General features: G+C 43.4%; 1 protein-coding gene across 4 annotated transcripts; it reads right to left on the bottom strand.

Moving 5' to 3' along the window:
- Window positions 1-557: 557 nt before the first annotated feature.
- tpm2 (tropomyosin 2 (beta)) lies at window positions 558-22,452 on the bottom strand. 4 transcript variants are annotated; one of them, XM_052050152.1, is made up of 9 exons: window positions 22,196-22,452; window positions 19,462-19,587; window positions 10,057-10,190; window positions 9,215-9,332; window positions 8,791-8,861; window positions 7,146-7,221; window positions 5,211-5,273; window positions 5,022-5,091; window positions 558-784 (listed from the first exon to the last, which is right to left on the bottom strand). In XM_052050152.1, the coding sequence occupies exons 1-9, from the start codon at window positions 22,307-22,309 to the stop codon at window positions 702-704; spliced, it is 855 nt and encodes a 284-aa protein (XP_051906112.1). In that variant the 5' UTR covers window positions 22,310-22,452; the 3' UTR covers window positions 558-701. The 4 variants fall into 4 exon arrangements, with proteins under 4 accessions (XP_051906112.1, XP_051906110.1, XP_051906111.1 ...); XM_052050151.1 differs by lacking the exon at window positions 558-784 and adding an exon at window positions 3,752-4,137 and having other exon boundaries at window positions 22,196-22,450; XM_052050150.1 differs by lacking the exons at window positions 19,462-19,587; window positions 22,196-22,452 and adding an exon at window positions 11,145-11,291.
- Between the last annotated feature and the right edge of the window lie 1,696 nt (window positions 22,453-24,148).

Below are 24,148 nucleotides of genomic sequence, written 5' to 3' on the forward strand. Positions count from 1 at the left end.
AAACGCTGTAGTATTCATGCCAAGCCTGAAGAAGCGCTGTAATGATGTCACGGGAAGTTACCAAGAACAGAATAAGAAACCCATGCTACATCATGATGGCGGAGAATATGATGCAAAAAGAAAGGAGATATTTTTGTGGACTGTGGACGAGGTAGAGCTTCTGCTTTGGAATGAAAGCGATAAACAACCTCTAACAAAGTGATCCAACATTATTGGCAAACTGGGACTACCGTGTCAAGTTTTCTAATATAGTCATCTGGGAGTTGGTTTGAAAAGTTATCATATTTGGGCTGTCAAAATGCCACTTCCATGTGGACGAAACAGAGAAACAATTTCAGTGCAACTGTGGTGATACAGTAATTTGTCTTATTTCATGTTTAATAAGGTAGCATACACAAAAATCATTTGTTTTTTCTTTTTTAATTATTGCATTGTCTCACAGATTTGGTTGTTGGGCAAACACCAATAAGTAATATACACATGTCAAAGTGCATGTGAAACAATAGATAGAAATATATATATATATATTTTTTTTTTAATTGACCTTCAAAAGTGAGTAACTGCTACATTTTATTGAGCACATAAACATGTATTTTTAGGAATCAACATTTTATGATCCCTCCAATTGGTTTCCATCTGCATCTTGACAATCCTTGCATGCACATGAGTGTGTATTGGGAGTTGTGACTGGGAAACTGTTGTTATAGATTGTTGAGTTCCAGAAGGGTTTGGTCCAACACCTGATGCATGTCCAGGTTTTCCTCTTTGGCATGGGCCAGTTTTTCTGCAAGTTAGAAAGACACATGCACATCCAAGCACACATTATTTCTGGAACTACATCATGTGACATACCTTACCAAACTAGATAAATTGTGTGCAGTCATTTGGCAACTCAATTACATGGTCTTATATACATGTTTTGTGCAGAGCCCTCAATGTTATACTCCCATTTTGGATCTTTGATGAAATATTACATTTTTCTATGAGACTGCAAATGTTAAAAATGTTAACTTTATCCAAGTTAAAACGATGCATTTGATCAGTCTGATCATAATTAACAAAAGTTGATCATTTGTACAAAGGGGTGAAATCGCTAACCCAGTGCTGGGCCAAAGAGGGATTGACCCAGTGATGGGTTATTTATAACCAGTGCATTGAGTTGAGAATTTGACCCAGCATGTTGGGTTATGATTGAAATACAGCAAAGGATAAAAATAAATAAATAAATAAAAAATACCTATACCGATGAGTTAAAGCTACCAAGAAATTGTTTACCAGGTTATCAGAATAGCCGTGGTTAATACTTTAATACTATGTAGATAGCTCGCCAGATAGCTCGCTAGTTAGATAGCCTGATAGCTAATTCCTTGCAAACATTTTCTCTGAAGAAGCAATTTTTCTGTCTGGAGTTGGTCTTGGTTTCCTTTAGTTTGTCATGCCTGGCACCCAACTGAAAGTTACCATTCACTCTGACTGGGATTTGAACCCCAATCCCCATGTCGCAAGTGTGTTTGGAGTTTTACCCTCTGAGTCATCCACCTGCCACCTGTGTTTTCACAACACAACTCCAAAAAGTTTCCTTTATCAGACATGGATCAGACATGTCACTCACGTCTGCTAAAAGTTTGAAATTAAACATGCTGTTGCATCCATTGGTGAGTTAATTGTTCGGCAACTTCAGTTGCTCAACAGTCTACTTCATAATGCAACACACATTGTCATTGGGTGACAAATCCTGGAGTCGAGAAACACATGCAGAATGTGGCTTGGCATCATCATGCATAATGTTGATTGGATGGCAAAAAATAAATAAAATAAAACCTGTATGTATCTTTCAGTATTAATAGTGCCTTCACAGATGTGCATGTTACCATGGGCACTAACGCATCCTGATAGCATCACAGATGCTAGTTTTTGAACTTACACTTAATAACATTCAAGATTGTTCTTTTCTTCTTTGACAAAAAGCACATGGCACCCAGGATCTGGACTCGTCAGACCACAGCACACTTCTCCTTTTTGTGTGGGTCTATCTCAGATGAACTCAGGCCCATAGGATCTGGTGGTGTTTCTGGGTGTTGTTGATATTTTCGGCATTGGTTTTTGGCATTGGCACTGACTTGCAGATTCTCTGAATCTTTCAATGATATGGACTGTGGATGGTGAAATCCCTCACTTGCTTGCAATTGCACATTGAGAAATGTTCTTGAACTGTTTGCTCAAGCAGTTGGTCACAAATTTAACTTTGAAGTCAAGATGGCGCCCGAGTAGGCAGCCGTCAGCAAGTGCTCTCATGAGCCTTGCTTTTTGTTGTTGTTGTTTTTGTGTTTGTTTTGTCACTTTGTGTTTGTTGTTACGTCGTGTGGACCTGATGTGGACTTTTTTCAGCATTTTTTGGCCACGATATTCATCAAGGAGGAGACTCTGTGCTTGGTGGTTGCGCCTTCTCGGCAGCATGGGTATACGAGCACTGTTTTTGACTGGGAGGAATGTCGGCGGCATTTAACTGTCGTTGCTGGACAGTCCCGGGGCGCTTGTGTCTTGCATCTGTAATGGGCATTTTTCACAGCCCCGCTTTGTTCAGCGGGGGGATCGGTGCTGTTGAACGGTCTGCGGCTGGTTGGATGTAAGGCTTGAAGAGCCGCTGATGAGAAGAAAGGAGCAATAGCGCGGAGCGCTGTTGCGGATTTGGAACTGGGAGTCGCGGCTTGGAGTTTGAAGCGGATTACGTGGGACAGGAGAAGTGAACTAATCTCTTTTCGTCAATGGACACTACAGCTTCGTGTTTGCTTTCAAAACTTAGCTTGTAGCAGACGTGTGCACATTTTCAGCATGACGTCTCTGACCCAATGGTAAAAGGACACTTTGATTCTCCTCTTTCATCTATAATTGCTTCAAACAACAAAGTGTATGCAGAAAAGTGGTAAAGATTGCACGACTGTCTGTGTCCTATGTGTTGTGTTATTTTTACTTCAAAATGGCGCCGCAAGAGTGGCTGCCTTTCCAGCAGCTCCTATATTTTGTTGTTCTACCTCTTCCTTTCATTACTTTGCTGCTGTGAATTGGGAATTTCTCCATTGCGAGACTAATAAAGGTTTTCTTATCTTATCTTAAATGGGAAAACCTCGCCCCATTCTTGCGTGTGATCATTGAGTATTTCGGGGATTCTCACTCTATATCCAATCAAACACTCACCTGTTTCCAAATAACCCGTGGAATGGTCCAAGTCAGTTTTTTTAAGCATTCAACTTTCCTCGTCTTTTGTTGCCCCTGTCTCATGCTTTTTATTTGGATGTGTTGCAACAGGCATCAAATTCAAAACGAGAGAATACTCCTAAACCCCCCGCCCCCACCACCACCCCCCACACACACACACACGTTTGATCAGTGTGAACTTGAATATAAGTTGGGGTGGATTGCAAAACGTGTTCTGTTTTAATTTGTGTTAATGTGTTACGCAGTGTGCCAACTTCATTGGAATTGGGTTTTGCAGATAAGGAGGAAAGGGAGGTTGGCATGCACGGCACCAACAAAAAAAAGTTTTAGACAGGAGGAAAGGATATAGTGAGATGAGAAACAAAGTTTTCAAGGAAGGAAAAACAGAAACATCTTTTTGAAAAAGCGTTTACTGTTTAGTTTAAGAAACTTCATAGTCATTGTTTCAAGATATTGGGTGGGAAAAAATGCAGACCGGGAGCTTCGTAAGATAGAGAAGAAAGGAAAAGAAAAAAGACCGGAGGGACACGGAGAATGAGGAGATTTGAAATACATTTATTACAATGCAGGGTTGCAAGTGTTTTGCAATTTCAACTGAGGAAATTAGTGGTAGTCGTGTGACCTCGGCAAAACACTTTGCACTGACTGGGGAAGCTGTAACCTACTTTGAAGAGACCAACGCTCTGCAGGGCCTGACCTGGCAGCGCAATGACAAGTGAATATTCCATTTCCAAAAAAAAAAAAAATTCCCGGCTGATAATACCACAGTAGAATGTAGTAAAACAGCAGCAAGCAGACAGAGAAGAATTGAAACAGGAAGGACAAGAATTGACAGCTTCTACAGTGTAGTCATATCATTGAGGGCGAGATCCAGCTCCTCACTGAGAGCCTTGCCCTTCAGCTTCTGAGCATACACTTCATCTGCAGGAGGACACACACAGAAGCAGACAGACACACACAAACAGAAACACACACACACACACAACACAACACAACACAACACAATGCCAGACAGGACAGAGAAATTTAGCAAAAATGGATCCATAACCAAAGAAGCCACTGTGATCGGGAGATAACATACTTATCCAGACATAATACATTCATATGCATTGAGCACATCACACTATGCTATTGATGTACAGACAGTCTGCAGGGTTTCGTATCTGCATGTAACAAGTCAAATATTGAATCAACTAAAACCGTGGAGTGAGTACAAATTGTCTTTTTTTTTTTTTATCTCCCGACAAAATTAATGGTTTGGCATATCCGACCGCACATCAAGATTTTTTGATTGTTCATTTTTTTAGGATTCATTTTTTCACCGATAGCAGCACGCATCATTCCAGGACTCAACGTGAATTAAATGAGATATTATTGCGATATAATTACATTTTGACCACGTTAACATGTTCTTGGTGACACGAAAAACAGTTTGCGTCCTTTAAAACTGTTTGCTAACGTCTAGCAAATGTGTTTGCAACGTTTCACGAACCCTGACGAAAAATCAGTTTCCCACTGATTAAAAGATAGTTGGCAAACCCCACAAAATCAAGATCAGATTTGCTATGTCACCATTTTAAAAAGATAATGTCATTAAAAATAAAAAAAAAATTATAAAAGCTGTTGATAGACTAATGAAGTCTCAGTATAGATGTGTCTCCTCAATGTTGAGCCAGACCTCATTATGAACATGAATATCACGCAATGGGGGATCCTGACTAGTTTTTGTTACCGCCAATTTATTCTACGTGGGGTATTTCGTGGATGCATCGATGATAGTATCGAGACAATAAATGACCGAGTACCTTCCAGATCATCAATGGTCTTCTCCAGCTTGGCCACAGATCGCTCTGCAAACTCTGCCCGGGTCTCAGCCTAAAAAACACACCAATACTAATGTTCCTAATGTCTGACATGATTATTATTCTTCAAACGAATAGCGGTGAGCAGAAAGAGAATCACACAATTAGGCAAACATGAATCAAGCATCTTACCTCTTTAAGTTTGTCAGTCAGAAGTTTTATTTCCTCTTCGTATTTGTCCTCCTTCTGTGAGTACTAAAATACGACAAAAATATGTGTTGTTATTAAAGATTACAATGAAACGGTGCCAAAAGGAACCTATTTAGTCTCTAACACGACTTCTTTATCTCTTTTATGTAAAATTCTCTTTTAAGCATTGGGAACCATGAGGCCAATTATTTTATCGCTGCTCCTCGACCTTTGTATTTGATATCAAAAGATGACTATGAGATAGGAGGTCAATACCGTACAGCTTTTATTTCCAGGTTATATATGGATCTGAGAAACAAGAGAGAAGATGGCACCTTTTGTTTGATTCCCCGCCATCATAATGCAAAAGTATTGGAATATGCGATTGACAAGTGTGTTTTGTTGCCCGGGAGTGCCCCTACGACATTAGTTATTCAAAAAACAAAAAACATGGTATGCTGTGTAGATGTGTAATGAACATAGAAATCATACTACAGATTACAGGTGAATCAAAAGCAACTGTGATGCTAAGAGACAATCAACCTGAGCCACAAACAAACGTTGCCCATCGCAAATTTGGAATATCTTGAAGAACCAAGCCAAGAAACGCTTCACACGTAGAACATGTTACACAGCAGCAGAAGATGATAGAAATATAGCTTTTCCTCTCAATTTTTAATTTTTTTTAATTTTTTGTCTGCCAATTAAAAAACAGATGCATTTAACCTGATTGGGAAATCCTTCAGTCGGCACGACAATAACCAAAACATACTCCCAAAACAACAACGAGTTTATCAGAGGCTCCCATGTCTAAAATGTTCATATTATTCAGGTACTACAGTATGTTTGATCTGCATGTCATTCCAAATTCGCAAAAAAATTACAAAGCCTATTCGGGTTGTCGTACTGGGCAGTATAACACCCGGTGCAAATGCAACAAAGCCATTTCTGCCATCTAGTGGACAATGGTGACATTACAACTCAAAACGATATAATGGAGAGGCACTGGGCCGGAAATATTCTTTTTTTTAAAAATGCAGATAAACCTCCACTATACATTTTTACAGGATTTAAACCTCACCGCTCCTCAAAAATAGATAAATATTGAAAAAACATATTGGTGGGAAAAAACCTAATAATTGATTCCATAGGTATGTAAGGATCTACTGTATTAGAGGAAACGGTTTCGAACTTCCCCAGGCTGCCAGTTGCCTATCTCCATGCTAATATGAGATGGATAGTAACCCACTAAAACACTCAACAACTCAAAGAAGGTACAGCGAAGTCCTGGAAAAGAAGAATGTGAGCATTTGGTGACTCAATGGCTCACAGCCTTGGTGCAACAAAATAAAAATTCTCATTCCGTCTATTTTAAATCTCTTTCAATACTTTTGCTCACCTAAGAAGTTGGGGATTTTGTTGCCATTACCTGGAAATAAAACTGAACCATTGATCTTACGACTCATATTTTGATGTCAAACACAGTTGTTTTCCGTGTACAGCAAAACTAAAAGGAGCCTCACATCACTGTTCCACTACTTGTGGGGGAGAGTGTATGATTAATCACATGATTACCCCCCCTCCAGCATCACCCACCCCACCTCCCACATACATACTGTAAAGTCTCCCAAAGAGAAAATTTGCTCTTTCGAACTTAGGGAGTTTTTACATAGTCTTCAAATTTGAAATAAAAATAGTGGAAATGGAAAAAAATTGAAACGTGGTATGACTAGCATTGGAATTAAAGATGTGGTTGAATAGCTTTTGTTTGTGTTTGTTAAAAATACACATAAGAAGGAGACTGAGAAAAATAATCACATATTGAACTGCAGTAACAATGCAAAGAGGGGGAAAATGCAATTGGGTTTTATTTGTCAAAATCGTTCAGCCTAATTTTAGTATTTCGATCAATAAATGCATTGCAAGAACATTCGGTACCTTTTCAGCCTGAGCCTCCAGTGACTTCAAGTTGTTGGTGACATTTTTTAATTCTTCCTCAAGATCACCTGATTTACTGAGCAATGACGGTGAGAGGAAAACAAGAGGAGAGAAAAAGAGTAAGAGAGGAAAAGTAGGACAGTGAAGGAAAACAGACTGATCCAAATTATTCAAATGACCACTCAACAACCTGCTTCCAATTTTATGTCTGCCTTAATACAAAAGAGAATGAAAAACTCAGTTAGGTTGTTTAAAAACTCAGGGGCTACTAATTACAAATGGGAACAAATTTATAAATATTTTGCCTTTTGCACATATATATCTCTAATGAATGAAATGACATTAATTCAATGTCGTATATATTTTTCTCTAATAAAACCGCCCAGACTTCTTAAACGATGAATTTCCGATGTGATCATGCGCGCAGGTTAGACGGAGAAATGAGAACAAAGTGTTAAGATGGCAGGTTTTAGGAGCAGCGGGCAACGGGTCAGGATGAACCCATGGCAGAGGTAGCACAATAAATACCTCTTCCTCTCCGCACATCATGGATTTCAAATTCTGGTCCATTAACCCAAACTCCTCCTCCAGCTCCCTCACTTGACTGCAGGGCTTAGTCCATAGCCAGGTGGTTTGGTTTGAGGGTGAGGGGAAGCAAAACATCCCAGAAAGGTGGTGGTGGTGTATTGAGGCATGCATTTTGTAGAAATACACAGGGAAGCACAAATAAACGTTCTCGTCTCCGTGTCCTGTGTGTTATTGCTTGCAACATGTGACTCACACATCTGTAAAAGGCTGCAGCACAGCACATGCAATGATGTTACTCATGAAATGGTCGTGTGAATAATCAGTTTATGAAATGATACAAATGAACGTGCAATTCAATACTTCACATCAGTAACTATTAAAAAAAAAAAATAATAATAAGGTTCTTCACTTGGGGCCCTATTTTCGGGAACGGCACAAATCCGGTGTGGTAGGTGGCGCAACTGTGCGTTAGACCAGTGTTGGTAATTTTGTGGACAAATGCAGTCGGACGGATCTACCGGTGGAAGCACTGCACCACCGTGGAAGTGTTTATACTCAAGTACCTGCCAATTTCGGTGACTCCTTCGGGGGGGCAATGTAGAGTTTGGATGGAGATATCTCTATGTGTTAGAGCACTGCTCTTAGTCATGGTGTGGCAACAGACAATCTGGTATACAGAATGAGTTATGGTGCTCAATGTGTGTCTACCTGCGCCGCAAAATAACCACCAAAGTCTCTTGTGCAAAATAATTTAGAGATGGTTTGAGGAGGTGTTAACCTTTGCCACCAAATTGTCACTCCAGCAGGTACATCTCGAAGGACACACTCTCACCGCACCGGAATGACCAGCTAGGTGCAGACCAGTCTCCCAATTGGCAAACACGCACAGCTAACCCTGCACTTGTACGAAAATCAGGATCTGTGAAAGTTTGCGCTGTGCCGCAGACGCAATGTCTCCGTAAATAGAGCCCTTCATTGCTTTTCCACATGTTGTTACACTTTCAATAGTCCCATGTGTTCATTACAGTGATCACATGAGCTTTACTATGACAACATGAATAATGTATGAGTGTAGTCATGTCAGTGTTTGTATTTTTCAAGGCAAGTGTTGACTTACGCCTCGGCCACCTCAGCACGCTCCTCTGAACGCTCCAGATCGCCCTCAAGAATCACAAGTTTACGTGCGACCTGCAGACATGTACAGCAGACATGTTATGAGTAACAAAATGATTCCAAACAAAAAAAAAAAACTGAATTAAGATGAAGTATTGGCACATATTGTTTTGGCTTGAAATATGAAAAGAACCACAGTTGCTGTTTCATGCCTTTCATGCACCCTGTAACTTGATAACATAACAAGCTGTCCGCTGTAGTAACCGTTGTCCCTAAAAGGTTTAAGGAGTTAACAGTGTCAAGTCCTGCATCCAGTTTTGTCATCAATTCATATCATAAACTTAGTGTGTATCATTCCCGAAGGTGCGGACACAACATACTTGAAATCTAGAAAACAGTGCATTTGACAAATATTGTAAATATCTCACCTCTTCATATTTGCGGTCAGCTTCTTCAGCGATATGTTTGGCCTCTTTTAGCTGCATCTCCTGGATCTCCATTTTCTCCTCATCCTTGCTTGCTCTGTTCTCTATGACCTTCATTCCTCTTTATGATGACAAAAATAAGACATTATTTTTTTAAGTGTATAACGTAAGCAAATGATTCTTTAGCAATTTAACTTAAAAGACAGCAAGCGAGTGTACGTGTGTGTGTGTGTGTGAGAGAGAGACCATTACTTTACAACGTTTATTCAAATAATTGCTTGAATAATCTTACCGCTTTCAATTTCCAGTAATCAAAATTGATGACCAGTAGTTTAAATCAACTCCTTTGCACAGAACTGATTGATCGCATTTTTGTGCCACTGCTTCTATTATTTATATGAATGCAACTCGGCATGAATTAACTCTGAATTTTTTAGCAAAAAACTTCATGTGCATTTGTGCAGCAGGTACATTTTCATTCATCCATCCATTTTCTAGTCCACTTATCCTCACAATGATCGCGGGCGTGCCCATCCTTGCTCACACCTACACCAAGGGACAAATTAGAGTGTTCTAATAACCTGCCATGCATGTGTTTGGAATATGGGTGGAAACCGAGGTACCCAGAGAAAACCCACACCAGCACAGGGACAACATGCAAACTCCACACAGGGAGGCTGGAAACTGAACTTGAACTCTGAACCTCTGCACTGTGAGACCGACGTGTTAACCAGTCGACCGCCGTGCTGCCCGTAAAGCCATTTTATTTGTTTTAATATATCAAGCTTCGGGGAAAACCCAGGTTGGCAAAGGGTGTAAGAAATGTTGATAAGTGAGCATTTCACCTTTCACTCTCATCAGCTGCTTTCTCAGCTTCCTCTAGCTTTTGCAGAGCAGTTGCAAGTCTCTCCTGAGCTCGGTCCAACTCCTCTTCCACCAGCTGGATACGCCTGTTTAGAGATGCCACTTCGGCTTCAGCCTGCCGAGAAAAAACAGACAAATAGATATACTTCTGACTATTTTACCAGAAATTAATTAATCTTCAAAATACCAGGCCATAAAACTTAGAATCTGGGAAAATGTCCTTGTGGGTGGATGAGACAAAACTGGTTTGTTTTTGGAAACATACAGTGCACGAATGGATGGACGGACGGCCGGTTGGATAAATTTAAATGCTCTGAAACATATACAAAAGTGTTGACACATACAGTCTGGAAAATATAAGTCCTTCACATTTATCTAAATTGCCTTGGAGTACCGACTCTGACTCTGTTTCCAATGGTAGGTACATTGTTCCTTAAAACACGCATGAAAATTTTAAATGTCAGAAAAATGATTACATAATTATGTAAATTTGGTCTTTACCTACTGTATGCCCTATATTTACACTCATCATTCAACATGTTCTTTGTTTTGACGCCTGTATTTTCACAAATACATAAGTGAATGTGTGTACAGTTGTGCGTTTTTCTATTGCTTGTACGAGTGTTTCCAGCTACCAATAGCCGTACGATATGACTGTGGTAATAAATACAGATACATAGATATTTGACATGAAAGAACTATGATCATCATTTTTCAAAACCACATTTACGATTGTATGCGGTAGAAAAAGAGGCAGAAACGTTGTTTATTTTGCAGAAAGTCGATTCATGATTTATTGTCGTGCATTTGTTTGTGGGTAGATTTGCCACATTAAATGTGGCAAACTTGCTCACGTGGTTGAAACTGCTCCGGGCGGGATTTATGAAGAATGATTTTGTAATGTCTATGGGGAAAGATACCGGGGTCACTTCCGGCAAAATAGAAGCCAAAATTCTGTAGTTAAACTTGAAGCGTCATGATGCTTACATTTTAGCTGAGCGTGACGTACTTATAGCTCATCTTTCATGAGGTGTGAGAACAATTCGCATGTATTCGTTTTCATGATTACCCCCTTTCTCGCCTGTCTCTCAAAGTCCGCTTCTCGGAGCAGAAGCTCGGCTCGGTCCTCCGCCTCAAAGGCGGCTTGTTGTAGCATTAGGATTTTTCTTCTCACCGCGTCGATTGACATGAAAGTCGCCATACTGCTTGGACTCGACCCAGCGTTGTAATGGTGTCGTTTCCGTGGCAACAGTGTCATGTTATCACTCTCCATAAAGGCATATTTAGATCTGTTTTGATTGGTTTGGACCGTTGCCACGCTACACCCCTTGTCCGCCATATTTCATGTGTCATTCCTACCCCGAGCCTGAAGTAATTGGACAATTACACACATACAAGCACCACGTCCGAGCAAAATGCAAATAGGGTGGAGAGAAAAAAAACCCTGCTGTCAACAGGCTCCCGGTGAAGGTGCACTCATCATCAAGCCAGAAACAGTTCAAAAACATTTTGGACGATGCAAAAAGAACGCTAAATGATTTCTCATTATTAACCACAATAATAATAATAATACAGTACGGTTTCTTCTTCCCACTCCCTTTTTGACCAGCACATGCAGAGCGATTGCTAATGATGACGTTTGATGTCTTTTTTTTTATCGTTTCTCTTTTTGTTTGTGTATAAATTTAGCACACCGTTGTTTGATTTTTCAGAATTACATGTATTTGTGCTGGCCTGCTCAAAAACAAATGAGAAAAATCAATGAATCATTCAATTATGGAATAATAATTTTTCAAAAAGTTTGATCAATTATTGAAATCATGGATTCAAAACTAGAATTAATTCAGCTACTTAAACCCATCTTTAAACATCAACAACAACAACAAAGAAAAACAAAAAAAATAAAACAAAGTAAAATCTTAATAAGCAGCAATTTAGTAATAGCAATAACATCACTAAATAAGAATAAATATTGGTTGTTCCTGCTGTGCACATAATTGCCTCTTTGGGGCAGTGTGGTGCCGTGCATGTATGGGGTACGAACGTAGACGCTTAGATGCAGATAAAAAGGGTAGAAAAATAAAATTGAATTGTTTTATTAATATAGGAATATCATACCTGTCAACTCATACGGTTTAGCCATAGTTCATACGGATTTTGTGGTGAATCTTACGTATATGGCCGTATCGCACAAATCATACGGATTCTGAAAATTTCCGTTTTTTGTTTCCCCCCTCCAGAATGGTACTAGTCTACTCGAATGCTTTAATTTCCAAAATAAATATGAATGTATGCTGAACATTGAGCCGATGGGTCAGCATTTGGAGTTGGTGAAAAAAGTAACGCAGGAATACAACTCTGATCACAGTAATGCTGTGTAGAATGATGAGTAGACATTAAGCAGACATTGTATTGTGGAGATCTACAATAAATATCATTGAAAATTTCGTGGGGTTTTTTTTCTGCCGTTATTTTGACATATAAAATGATTCGGTATGTTATAAGGATTTTTTGGTAGTTTATACAGGTTGGCGCTCCGTTTGTTTGAGTATTGTAATACTGTATCTGTTTCTTGTATTTGTGTGACATCATAGGGAGGGGAGGAGCCAGGTTGGGGGGAATATTGGCTCCGGGAGTTAGTCTGAGTGTGGAGCGCATGGGCGTGAGTTGTGGCGAACAGCAACTCCTTGAATGCGTGTGTTTATTACTTATTTTGTTATTAAAAATGATTAAGAGTATCAGCGACTGCGAGCATCCTTCTTTCCGCTACTGAGGGGCATTACATTGGTGTCAGAAGTTTTGGATTCACCCGTCGCACTCCTGTTTTTGCGTAAGGATGTTCGGCGACTCCGTTACTCGGCGGAAGGTGAAGGAAGAGGCCGTTCCGTGCGGCGATCCCGTTACCCGGCGGACGGTAAAGGATGAAGCGGTGCCGTGCGTGATTGATATGCCTGAGTCGAGTTGCAAACGGCGCGGTCGCCATGATGCTGTTGATTCGCGCCAAAATGAGCGCGGGCCCGCCAAAACGGAGTTACGTCATTACGTAGCGGTAGGTGCCGCCGCCATCGCAACGGACGTAAACATGCATGGCGGCGCCCTTGGGCTCGCGTGGCCCTCCATGAAAGCTCTTAAATTCTCCAGGAAAGGGAGTTGGGAGGCTTATAGAGCACAGTTCGAGTTGGTGGCCGACTCAGCGGGTTGGTCGGACAAGGTGAAAGCGGTGCAGTTAGCACTTTCGCTGACGGAGGAGGCTACATCCTGTCTGCTGCTGTTGAGCCCCGGAGAGAGACTCGATTACAGCGCCCTGGTGGGTGCTTTGCAGAGGCGCTTTGGGGAGTTTAATTTGAGGGACTCTTTGCGCTGTGAGTTCAAGCAGCGTGATCGACATCCCGGTGAGCCACTCCGTTGTCTTGCTCATGAGATCGAGAGCCTGGGTCGGCGCGCATATGCTGGAATGCCAAATGAGATCCAAAATGAACTGATACGCGATCAGTTCATCCAAGCTCTCAGACCGGATGAGCTGCGCCTGCACGTCCAGCTTGCCCACCCGGCAGCCCTGTGTCACGTCGCGTGTCCGCCAGCAGGTGGCGGGTTTTCTCCTCCGCCATCGGCACACCTGCCCGTAATTTCGGGCTGATTACCCCCCTTTATTTAGAGACTCCGGCAGTCATCCCACTGCCGGAGAATTCCACGCCGCGCCATTGTTCCTTCGCGAAAGTAAACACTAAATTAATATTACTCGTTGCTTCCTAGCCTTCTGGCAATTGTCTAGTCGTTCAAGTATTGATTGTATGTAAGATATTCCTATAGCCTATTCAGATCTTCCTCGCTTTTGTTTTCCGCGAGCGTTTTCTGTTGTTACCTTATTTTTACCCTGGTCCTTATTTGACCAGCGCTTTTTGTTATTCTTCCTGTCGGGTATTTTGTGTTTCGTATTAAAGCCTCTTTTTGTTCTTTGACAAGATCTCGTTTTCTGTCTGCTATCTCGGGGATCCAATTCATTATTTTTTGTTGTGCACGAAGCGATCTGTCTATCGCTTCGGGCACAACGTGACACCCTGGGAGAGGCACTCTCTCTCGCTACAGAGTGGGAGATTGCAACCAAGGGGGCGCTACAGACATCCGCCTGCCCTGTTTTGGCCACCTCGTTGTTGGAAGGGGAGGAGCCCAGGACAGCGTTGTTGGAAGAGCTGGTGTGCGCAATAAAGACTCGCCCAGCACAGCAGGAGGAGAGAAGCGGACATCGTGCACGCCCCGCTGTCTGCTGGGGTTGTGGACAGCCAGGTCATCTGCTGCGACGCTGCCCAAAGTTGTTGAACCAGCAGGGAAACGGAAAAGGGTCTGTGTAGCCCCGACAACGCGGACCCCTTCAGTTGTTAACCGGGAACTGCAACCTGCATTCGGAGAGAAAGCTATAACGGTTGGCTGGACGGATGTGGGGGACCCCAGTCATGTTCGTGTGCAGATTGGCGACGTTTCCTGTACAGCCCTGGTGGACACTGGGTCTTCAGCCACAATTGTGAGGCCTGACGTTGTTCCAGTAGGGACCGTCTTAACATCGACCTTTACAAAACTGAGGACAGTCACCGGTGAAACAGCCGAGATGAGAGGCAAAGGGACACGTTTGTTCGTCCTGGGGGGTCTGTCGACAACCCACTCAGCTTGGGTAGCTGATGTGAGTGATCCCTGTATTCTTGGACGGGACTTTTTAAAAGCTGCGAAATGTGTGGTGGACTTGGGAGCTGGGTTGCTCACCCTGCCGAGTGGTCAGCATGTAGGGCTGATCCTGGTGTCTAGGCAGGGTACTCCGGGGGTGGCCGTCAACAATGCAGACCCTGCAGCGGAGAACACAGATGTGCGGATGACCGGACCCAGCCTGTCCAATGCAGCAGCAGCGCTGACTCCTCGACAGTCGACGGTAGATCGGGTAGAGTCCGCTCGCCCCGAGATGGACTGCTCACTGGCGGGGCCAATAACATCCAGCCCAGCCACACCAGTGGAGTTAACCCCGGGTCGGCCAACAGAGAACCGGACTGGGGCTATCAGGTCCATTTGGGGGAAGAACTGTGACGGCTTGGATGTCGAGCAGCGCGAGCAGCTGTGGCAGGTGCTGTGGGAATTTGAGAACATCTTTGCCCTCAGTGAGAATGAGGTGGGCCTCACTCACTTGGTTGAGCACCACATCGACACTAGTGACGCGCGACCAGTAAAGGTTCGGCCCCGACGCCTGCCTCTGGCCCTGCAGGAGGCCGCGGATCAGGACATCCGTGCCATGCTCGAGGCAGGGATCATCGAGCCTTCCGATAGTCTGTGGGCGTCTGGCGTAGTCATGCTCCCCCGAAAAAAGAGCACAAGACCACGGTTCTGTGTGGACTACAGGCCGCTCAATAAGGTGACAAAAAAGGACTGCTACCCGCTCCCACGGATAGACGAGACATTTGATTTGGTCTCAGGCTCCGCGTGGTTCTCATCACTCGACCTGCGCAGTGGCTACTGGCAGGTCCCCATCACCGCGGAGTCCAGACCCAAGACGGCATTCTGCACCACCCGAGGACACTGGCTGTTTAAGGTCATGAGTTTCGGACTATGCAATGCACCAGGAACATTTGAGCGTTTGATGGACACAGTGCTCTCAAACATTCCGAGGTAAAGGTGCCTGGTGTATTTGGATGATGTCCTCGTCCATGGTGGGTCTTTTCAGGCTGCAATGGAGTCTCTGAGACTGGTGCTGGGAAGAATTGCAGCGGCTGGGCTGAAACTGCACCCAGAAAAGTGCCACTTTATGCAGCGGGAGGTGGAATTCCTGGGCCACCGAGTGAACAGTGAGGGAATCAGCACGCTGGAGGAGAAGGTCCGCACCATTAAAGATTGGCCAGTACCAAGGGACCAGAAGCAGTTGAAAAGCTTCTTGGGGCTGGCCTCGTACTACAGACGGTTCGTGAAGGGATTCTCTTGCATCGGGGCGTCCTTATTCCACCTCCTTAAAGACAACCAACCCTTCCTCTGGTTGCCGGATTGTCAGGAGGCGTTCTGCAGCCTAAAAACAGCCCTCATGAATGCTCCTGTTCTCACCCCGCCAGATCCAGCCTTACCTTTTGTGCTGGATACAGACGCAAGTAATGTCGGCATGGGGGCGGTGTTGTCTCAGGTGGGGCCGGAAGGTGAGCGAGTGGTGGCCTATTTCAGCCGCACTTTCAACAAGAGTGAACGACGCTACTGTGTTACCAGACGTGAACTGCTAGCAGTTGTTTTGGCTACACGCCATTTCAAGTACTACCTGTGTGGCGTGCCTTTCACCATCAGGACAGATCACGCTGCACTACAGTGGCTGATGTCATTCAAGGAACCAGAAGGCCAAGTAGCACGGTGGCTGGAGGAGCTGCAGGCGTTCCACTTCACTGTGGTACATCGGGCTGGGGCTCAACACGCCAACGCTGACGCCCTTTCCCGGCGGCCATGTTCTGTTAGTGGCTGCAGCTACTGCGACCGGCGGGATGCCAGGGAGTTGGAGCTGCGTGGGGAAGCGACTGCTGCTGGACCGTCATGCTGCACGTTGGAGGCTGTGGACACTACAGAGTGGGCTGCCAAGCAGGAAGAGGACCGTGATCTCAACCCTGTGCGACAGTGGGTCCAGAGTGTCAGGAGGCCACCCTGGGAAGGAGTGATGGGACTCTCCTCTGCCACCAAAGGCTATTGGAGCAAGTTTGCTGTGTTACGCATGAAGGACGGCATGTTGCAGCGTGCCTGGAAGGAACCAGCCACCGGGGAGGAGAGATGGCAGGTGGTAGTGCCCGGAGCTCTTAAAGAGATGGTGCTGAGAGCATGCCATGGGAGCACCGGCTCAGGACACTTTGGCAGCACCAAGACCCTCCGACGGCTGCGCCAAGGGTTCTATTGGGGTCAGCATCGACGGGACGTAGAGGACTTCTGCCGGCGCTGTGACGAGTGTGCCGCCTACAAGGGACCTCAAGACCAATCGCACGCACCGCTTCAGCAACAGAGGGTTGGGGCGCCCATGGAGAGGGTTGCTATGGACATTATGGGCCCTTTCCCCGTGACGGACAGACGGGAACCGTTACGTGCTATGTGCGATGGACTATTTTACTAAGTGGCCCGAGGCATACGCACTGCCAGACCAAGAGGCGGAGACAGTGGCGGATGCGCTACTGGAGGGCATGTTCTGTCGGTTTGGGACTGCAGATATACTCCACAGTGACCAAGGTAGAAATTTTGAGTCCAAAGTTTTTGCTGCTCTTTGAAAACGCCTGGACATGCAGAAAACACGCACCACACCTTTGCATCTGCAGAGCGATGGTCTTGTGGAACGATTTAACCGCACCATGCAGCTGCAGCTCGCCATCCTCACCTCCAAACACCAATGTGATTGGGACCAGCACATTCCGCTGGTACTGATGGCTTATCGTTCAGCGGTCCAAAGTTCCACGAGCTGTACTCCTGCTCTGCTGATGTTGGGCCGGGAAATTCGGACACCGGCAGAGATGGCGTTTGGAAGACCTCCCGGCAGCTCAGAGGACCAGCCGGGGCTGGAGTATCCCCGGAAACTGCAGGATCGGCTGGAGGCAGCGCACGCATTCGCACGGGACCAGCTGGAGAAAGCCGGCGCACGTCAAAAGCGAAACTATGACGTGCGGAGCAAGGGGCGGAACTTCCAGACTGGGGAACTGGTTTGGGTGTATACACCTAAAAGAAAAAAAGGGCGCTGCCCCAAGCTAGACAGCCATTGGGACGGTCCATGTAGGGTACTTGAGCGGGTGGGGGAGTTAGTTTATCGGGTGGCAGTTCCCCCCAGGGGCAGAAAGGTTGCCCTACATCGGGACAGGTTGGCCCCCTACCGGGGCAGCGGTGTTCCTGTATTTGAGGCGGGGTCTGCTTCATCCGCCAGTTCAGAACATGTGGATCCATGTTCCCCAGATCCCATCAATGTTGTCCCGAGCCAGCCAGCTGAAGGTGCTATCGACTCAGAGCCAGGCCGACCACAGAGGCCGAGACGAAGACCACGACGGCTGGAGGACTTTTTTTGTTGAACCCTCGGGCCGAGGGTTTCATAAAGGGGGGGCAGTGTAATATCTGTTTCTTGTATTTGTGTGACATCATAGGGAGGGGAGGAGCCAGGTTGGGGGGAATATTGGCTCCGGGAGTTAGTCTGAGTGTGGAGCGCATGGGCGTGAGTTGTGGCGAACAGCAACTCCTTGAATGCGTGTGTTTATTACTTATTTTGTTATTAAAAATGATTAAGAGTATCAGCGACTGCGAGCATCCTTCTCTCCGCTACTGAGAGGCATTACAGTATTGTTGTATTACCTGTCCGTACATATTACTACAGCGTTTATTCGTTATTTGGAGGAATATCACTCCCGGAACTCAATGCTAATTGTCTCTTCACTTTAATTTTGCATTCATTGTTAGCATTAGCACAGCGATGTTTCTAAAAATAAGTATGTCTTCTATTTAAATATGCAATGATGTTGTTGTTGTTGTTTTAATCGTGAGAGGCTAATGTCGAAATTACGAAGACATTTGGAATAGTTACCCAGCCCAATTAGCAAGAGTAGAACAGTATCAATCACTGGAAAGTAAGTGGAGCTGTTGTCCTCTGAAGTCCTTTTAAAGTTAACTTAGAACAACTAACAACTGGTCAAGTAACAACAATCTCTCAATTTAGATAAGTAGATTGAACAAACTATTATAGCTGACTTAATTGATTTCTAAGCTAGTAATATATCAATTTGTTGCGTACAAGTAATATAATAAGACATTTAAACATTTATTTGATTTCACTGTCATAACGGCCTTCCAAGGCAAGACGTAACTACAAAGTGGCCAGTGACAAAAAATGAGTTTGACACCATTGGGATAAGCAGTTTGGATAATGGATGGATGTTAAAAAGTACCCATCCATTATCCTCACAAGGGTGGTGGGCGTGCCGCAGCCTGTCCCAGCTGACTGTAAAAAATAAAGATTACATTTTTTTTAAAAACTTGGGCTGCTGCGCAATTTCCACCATACATGTATGACAATGTAGGTGTATCGAAAGCTCTCATCAAAAACTTGTGGCACCAAACCGACATTAGCTAAAATAGACGAAGTCGCTGGCAAATTTTGAGATGCCAACAGAACCTGATACTGACAGGTTTAATAACAGTTAATCTGCAGCTGTTTCCTGAGGGACTGCTATGGGTTAGCAACTTTACACTGGAACTAATGATAGTTGATTTACCACAAGCCTTTTAATAGAGTATCCTTGAAGGTCAAATTGAAGGTTTATGATTATCACTCATGCATGAGGTTCTGATATGACATTTGGGGTAGTGTGCGTCGAAAGTGGGATGCATCAAGTGGGTTTTCCTTTCCCATCGCCACTTACTTCTGTTGCTTTTTTCTCGGCCTGTTCCAATTTCTCCTGAGCGTCCTTCAATGATTCAGAGTATTTGTCAAGTTCATCTTCCACTCCTTTCAGCTTCTTCTGCAGACCCAGCAGCTCCTCCTCCAGCTACAGAACACAACGCACATGTTAGAGTTAAGTAAATGTGTGAAGTATGAGAGAGAAAACAGGAGTCTGGGATGAACCATTTTGTAATAAAGTATGGAAAGATATTTTCAACTGTTTATGCTACAGCAGTTTTGAATGACAGACTATATAACTTGATGCGTGACGTGGCTAAATCATTATTTATTACAAAAACCTTCCTCAACTGAAGTCAATTTTTCACTTACCTGTACAGTAAATACGTTTCCCAACCCCGGTCCCGCTACTTGGCTTTTTTTCCTTTTTTTTTTTTTACATAGTTGATGTAACTCTTTCATAATGCCTCCAATTTATTTTGGATGTAATTCAAGTCAACTGCAACATGGCGGCACATTATTCAGTTTGACATGGTGTGAATTTTAAAAGAACGAAAGCAGCAAGTACTTTTCGCTCAGTGTAGTTTTGGATGAAAATGATTGAATGTGAAGTCGTCTTCAATCCTGATTTTTTTGGCCTACAGAATGTGACAGCTGGGGGTTCCTTTTTTAAATATACACCTTTGGGCATGATTATTGATCTGTTTTATGACATGAAAAATGTAATGGCTGGGAGAAAACATGATTTGATTTGTACTCTAAAAAATATTTTTGTTTTCCCCATTGTTCTTACTCTCTCTCAATATATTGTTTAAATGTGTTTTCTGTGTATTATTATAAAAGTGTGTTTCAAGACCTTTAAAATATGATTTAAGATTTGGAGGGAGTAATGAAATAAGATTTTTTTTTAAATATCGTGCCGTTCATGTGAAAGGTGATGGAGGTGGGATGGCTGAATTTGCGTATTCATTGTTCGGACAACTTTTTATTCTCACTCCCTACATTTGTGAACAGGTATTTCGATATGTTTTTCCCAGTTACAATAATTGGTAAATTGGCTTTTTGCAATGTTTAGCTTAATTCTCGTGTTGGTTAAAGCAAAAGTCGAAAAAGTCAAAGTCAAAAATGTTCTTTGCAGCAACAATCTAGTTCCAATTAATACTGTGTTTGTCAAATAAGAATTAGGAAGTCTAATCCACCCGTTTTCAGCCAATCAATGAGGCAGACATTTTATGCGGTACTGCCGCCTGCTGTCAACCAAAATTGTCCACTGCCGCCCCTTGTGAATATCATGTGACCAAAACAGGTGAGCCATGGATTAGTCTTCTTAATTCTCATTCCACAAACGCAATATTAAAACAGAGTAGAGGGTGCACATATAAGACATTATTCCAAAGAAAATCTTTGACCTGACTCCGGCTTTAACAGTTCAAAAAGGTTATGACTCTTTTTTTCTCCAAACTTTAGGCATTGACCAATTGCAACAGCGTGAGAACATATGGTAAATGGGGAAGATGGCGCCACTAGAATGTCTCCAGGACGTTCCATTTGTCTTTTGCAGCCTGTCGCCATGTAAGGCTGCCCAGTCACAAATAGCCTGCAATCCTGATCTTGCAGCGGCCGCCATTGTTGTAAGCCCATCCCCAAACTCTCAGAATGTTTCCATCGAGTAGTAGTTCTCAAACCTTTTACACCAAATAAGCCACCTAACATAATACTGAGCACGCCATCATTAAAATACAGCAGCATAGCGGGTCTAAGTGTTCTTTATAAAAAGGATACTTTTTAAGTCATGTAACATTATACGCAGTTTGTAAATTAACACTGACTAACTCAAATACAACTGCACCGGACTTGAGAAGTGATTCTTTCAAGGTACTATGAGAACGAGTCTGATTATCACGAGTGGTACTAGCGCCACACTTTGGCAAACACTGCCATAGAGCAACAATACAAAGAATCTTAGAGTCTTCGGATAGAAACACGAACAGAAGGCAGCAAATAGTTTGGTTTAATCTCAACTAAGGCCCCAAAGTTTGCATTTTCTCACTCAGGTTTCCGAAAACACATAAGTTAATTATCTGACAACAGTAAACACTAGGCTCCAGCTAACTGTGATGACCCTGGCCGGATAAACCTTGAAATGAATGGCTGGACATAAATAGAAATGCCTTCATCGAGGAAGGATTGTTATGCGATTGTGATCACTAAGTGCTGGGATCCTCGGAGGATAATTGCTATGTGAAAAGTTTGCACAGAGGAATCGTTGATGTCTATTTGTAGCTCAGCACGCAATTCTTTTTGTTACACCATCTGGCTACAAATGGCAGAGAGCGGCGTTTCCACATTAATAAAACACGATGACCAAAAGTGGGCAAATGTGCTGTGTAAAAATAATTCAGTTCTCATGCATTTGAACCCTTTCAGGGACAACGGTTACTACAGTGGACAATTTATCATGTTATAAGGTTACAGGTTATCATTATGTGCATGAAAGGGTTAAATATATGCAATGAAAGGCTGTTGACTGTATAGCATAATTAGGAGCTTATTAATTATTATTTTTTATTCCATCCACTTTGCTTCTTATAGCTTTGTCAGCACAAAATGCAGTTTCTAAAATTGCCCGTTAGAAACTGAAATGAAAACTGTAATCACCCGAGTGAGGTAAAAAAACCCCTCCAAAAACTGGATATAAAGTGGATGTGACTTTCATGAAAGGGCTTGAGTGAGGAATAGGATGGCGGGATCATCACCTGTTTGCATTTGTCCTCTGCTCCTTTTTTGTCCCCCTCGGCCTGCTCTGCCCGGTCTATGGCGTTCTCCTTGTCCAGCTTCAGCATCTGCATTTTCTTCTTGATGGCCTCCATGTTTCCTCCGGTTGTGTGGCGCGGTTCGTCGAACAGAAACGGACTCAGTGCGGCGTGATGGGAACAAGCGAGGACAGGAGAGTCCGCGAGGTGGAAATCTTGAAGATGGAAATCCAACTGAGTGAGCCCCCACACTTTTTCCACTGTAGGGCCGCCTGTGGACCTTGCCCATATTTAGGCAGTGACAGATGTCCATTTGATGCACGTGACGCTGGATCCTGTCTAGTCTGCCTCGGGCCACAGTTTATTATTTTTCTCCAATTATGAGTATCATTTCACATGTCTGCATCAACATGAGAAAGAATGAACATCTTACAGAAAGTAATAAGACTGAATGAATTTTTGTATCCTCATCAAACATTCAATTTAGTTGGCTAGATAACAAATATGAATGCAAGTTCAGGTTTGAATTTTCCAATTTCACCAAATTACATGTGGATATTCTTACAAGTCAAGTCAAGTCAAGTCCACCTTCAATGTACATATATAATTTGAGTTAGAGTAGCAGCTCCGCTTTGGGATATATCGTATGAAATAGTACTCGGATGGACTTGAAACCTTAAAATGGCAGCCGAGCTCAGTGTGGAAGTACTTGGCCTGTAGACCAGAATGCGGCAGGCTGAAGGACAGCTGCAGTTAAAAATATTGGTCATAAAATTGGTCCAGCTGTGATTTGGATTGACAAGTTTTTGCCCCCTGAAACTGCTCAGGTACCCTTAAGTGAGAACTCTTTGGTGGTAAAACACTGCCGTGCTGCAATCTTAGTTTGGCATCCATCTTCAGTCGAACAGAATATCCCACACATACTGTATAAAATCCATATCGTGCTTGGGCACAGTGGCTCACATAATCGATCAAATCTCACACCTGTTCAGGCCACGTCTAACTACTGGGGCAGGTTGTGTTCATGCTCACATCGGTGCAAACCACCTAAAATATGCTGGCTTGCCCACATCTGTGAAGTTAATGACACCCAGCTTAATCTGCCACTGTGCAGATTAATGCTGCATGCCATGATGAATCTGCACCGGTCACAAAAATAGAACTCCGAAAGTTTTATTAGCGCTGCACTCAAGCACAGTACAGTATACGGCCCTGGCCCCGGTGAACTTGGGGACCACATGAGTGAAAATGCACCGGACAGGCGTGTTTTGGACAGACAACTCCTGCTACATTTGGAGCCAAATGCTGCATTCCAGCAAAGTAGGAAGTTGAGATTTTCGGAACTCTAACCAGGAAAAGAGCACCCAAACGAGCACTCAAACTGGCTGGCCCAAGTTGCAAAGTCGGAGAAAAAAAATATATCCCCCCTCTCACATCACTTGACAATGCCAACCACCATGGAGAGACAGACCATGAAAATCAATTACATCGTTTACACGACTGTAAAAATATGTCTCTATTTATTCTTACATTAATTTAGTTATTTAACATAACTTCACATAACACTGTGATTTGTACTGATCGTGTGAAGATATGCCACAATCTCCCTGCATGAAGTTATTTGGTGACAGGTATGAAATGCTTATATGATAATATCTTTATCAAAATTAAGCAAGTAATGAAGGCGGGTCAAAATGTGTTTTGAGAAAAAAAAGACCCCCCCCCCCCCCCCCCACAAGCCATTTGTGCTGTTTAAATTTGCCTGGGACACTGTGAGGTCGCAACTGGTACAGTCGGAGTGGGACAAATTCAACTTCTTTGTGTGTGTGTGTGTGTGTGTGTGTGTGTGGAGAGAAAAAAAAAGGCAAGAAAAGTGTACTAGAACATCGGAACGTTAACCCTTTCAGGGACAGCGGTTACTGCAGTGGACAGCTTATCAGGTTATAGGTTATCATT

This window comes from Hippocampus zosterae, chromosome 18 (genome assembly GCF_025434085.1).
Source record: "Hippocampus zosterae strain Florida chromosome 18, ASM2543408v3, whole genome shotgun sequence".
In the NCBI taxonomy this organism is placed as follows: Eukaryota; Metazoa; Chordata; class Actinopteri; order Syngnathiformes; family Syngnathidae; genus Hippocampus; species Hippocampus zosterae.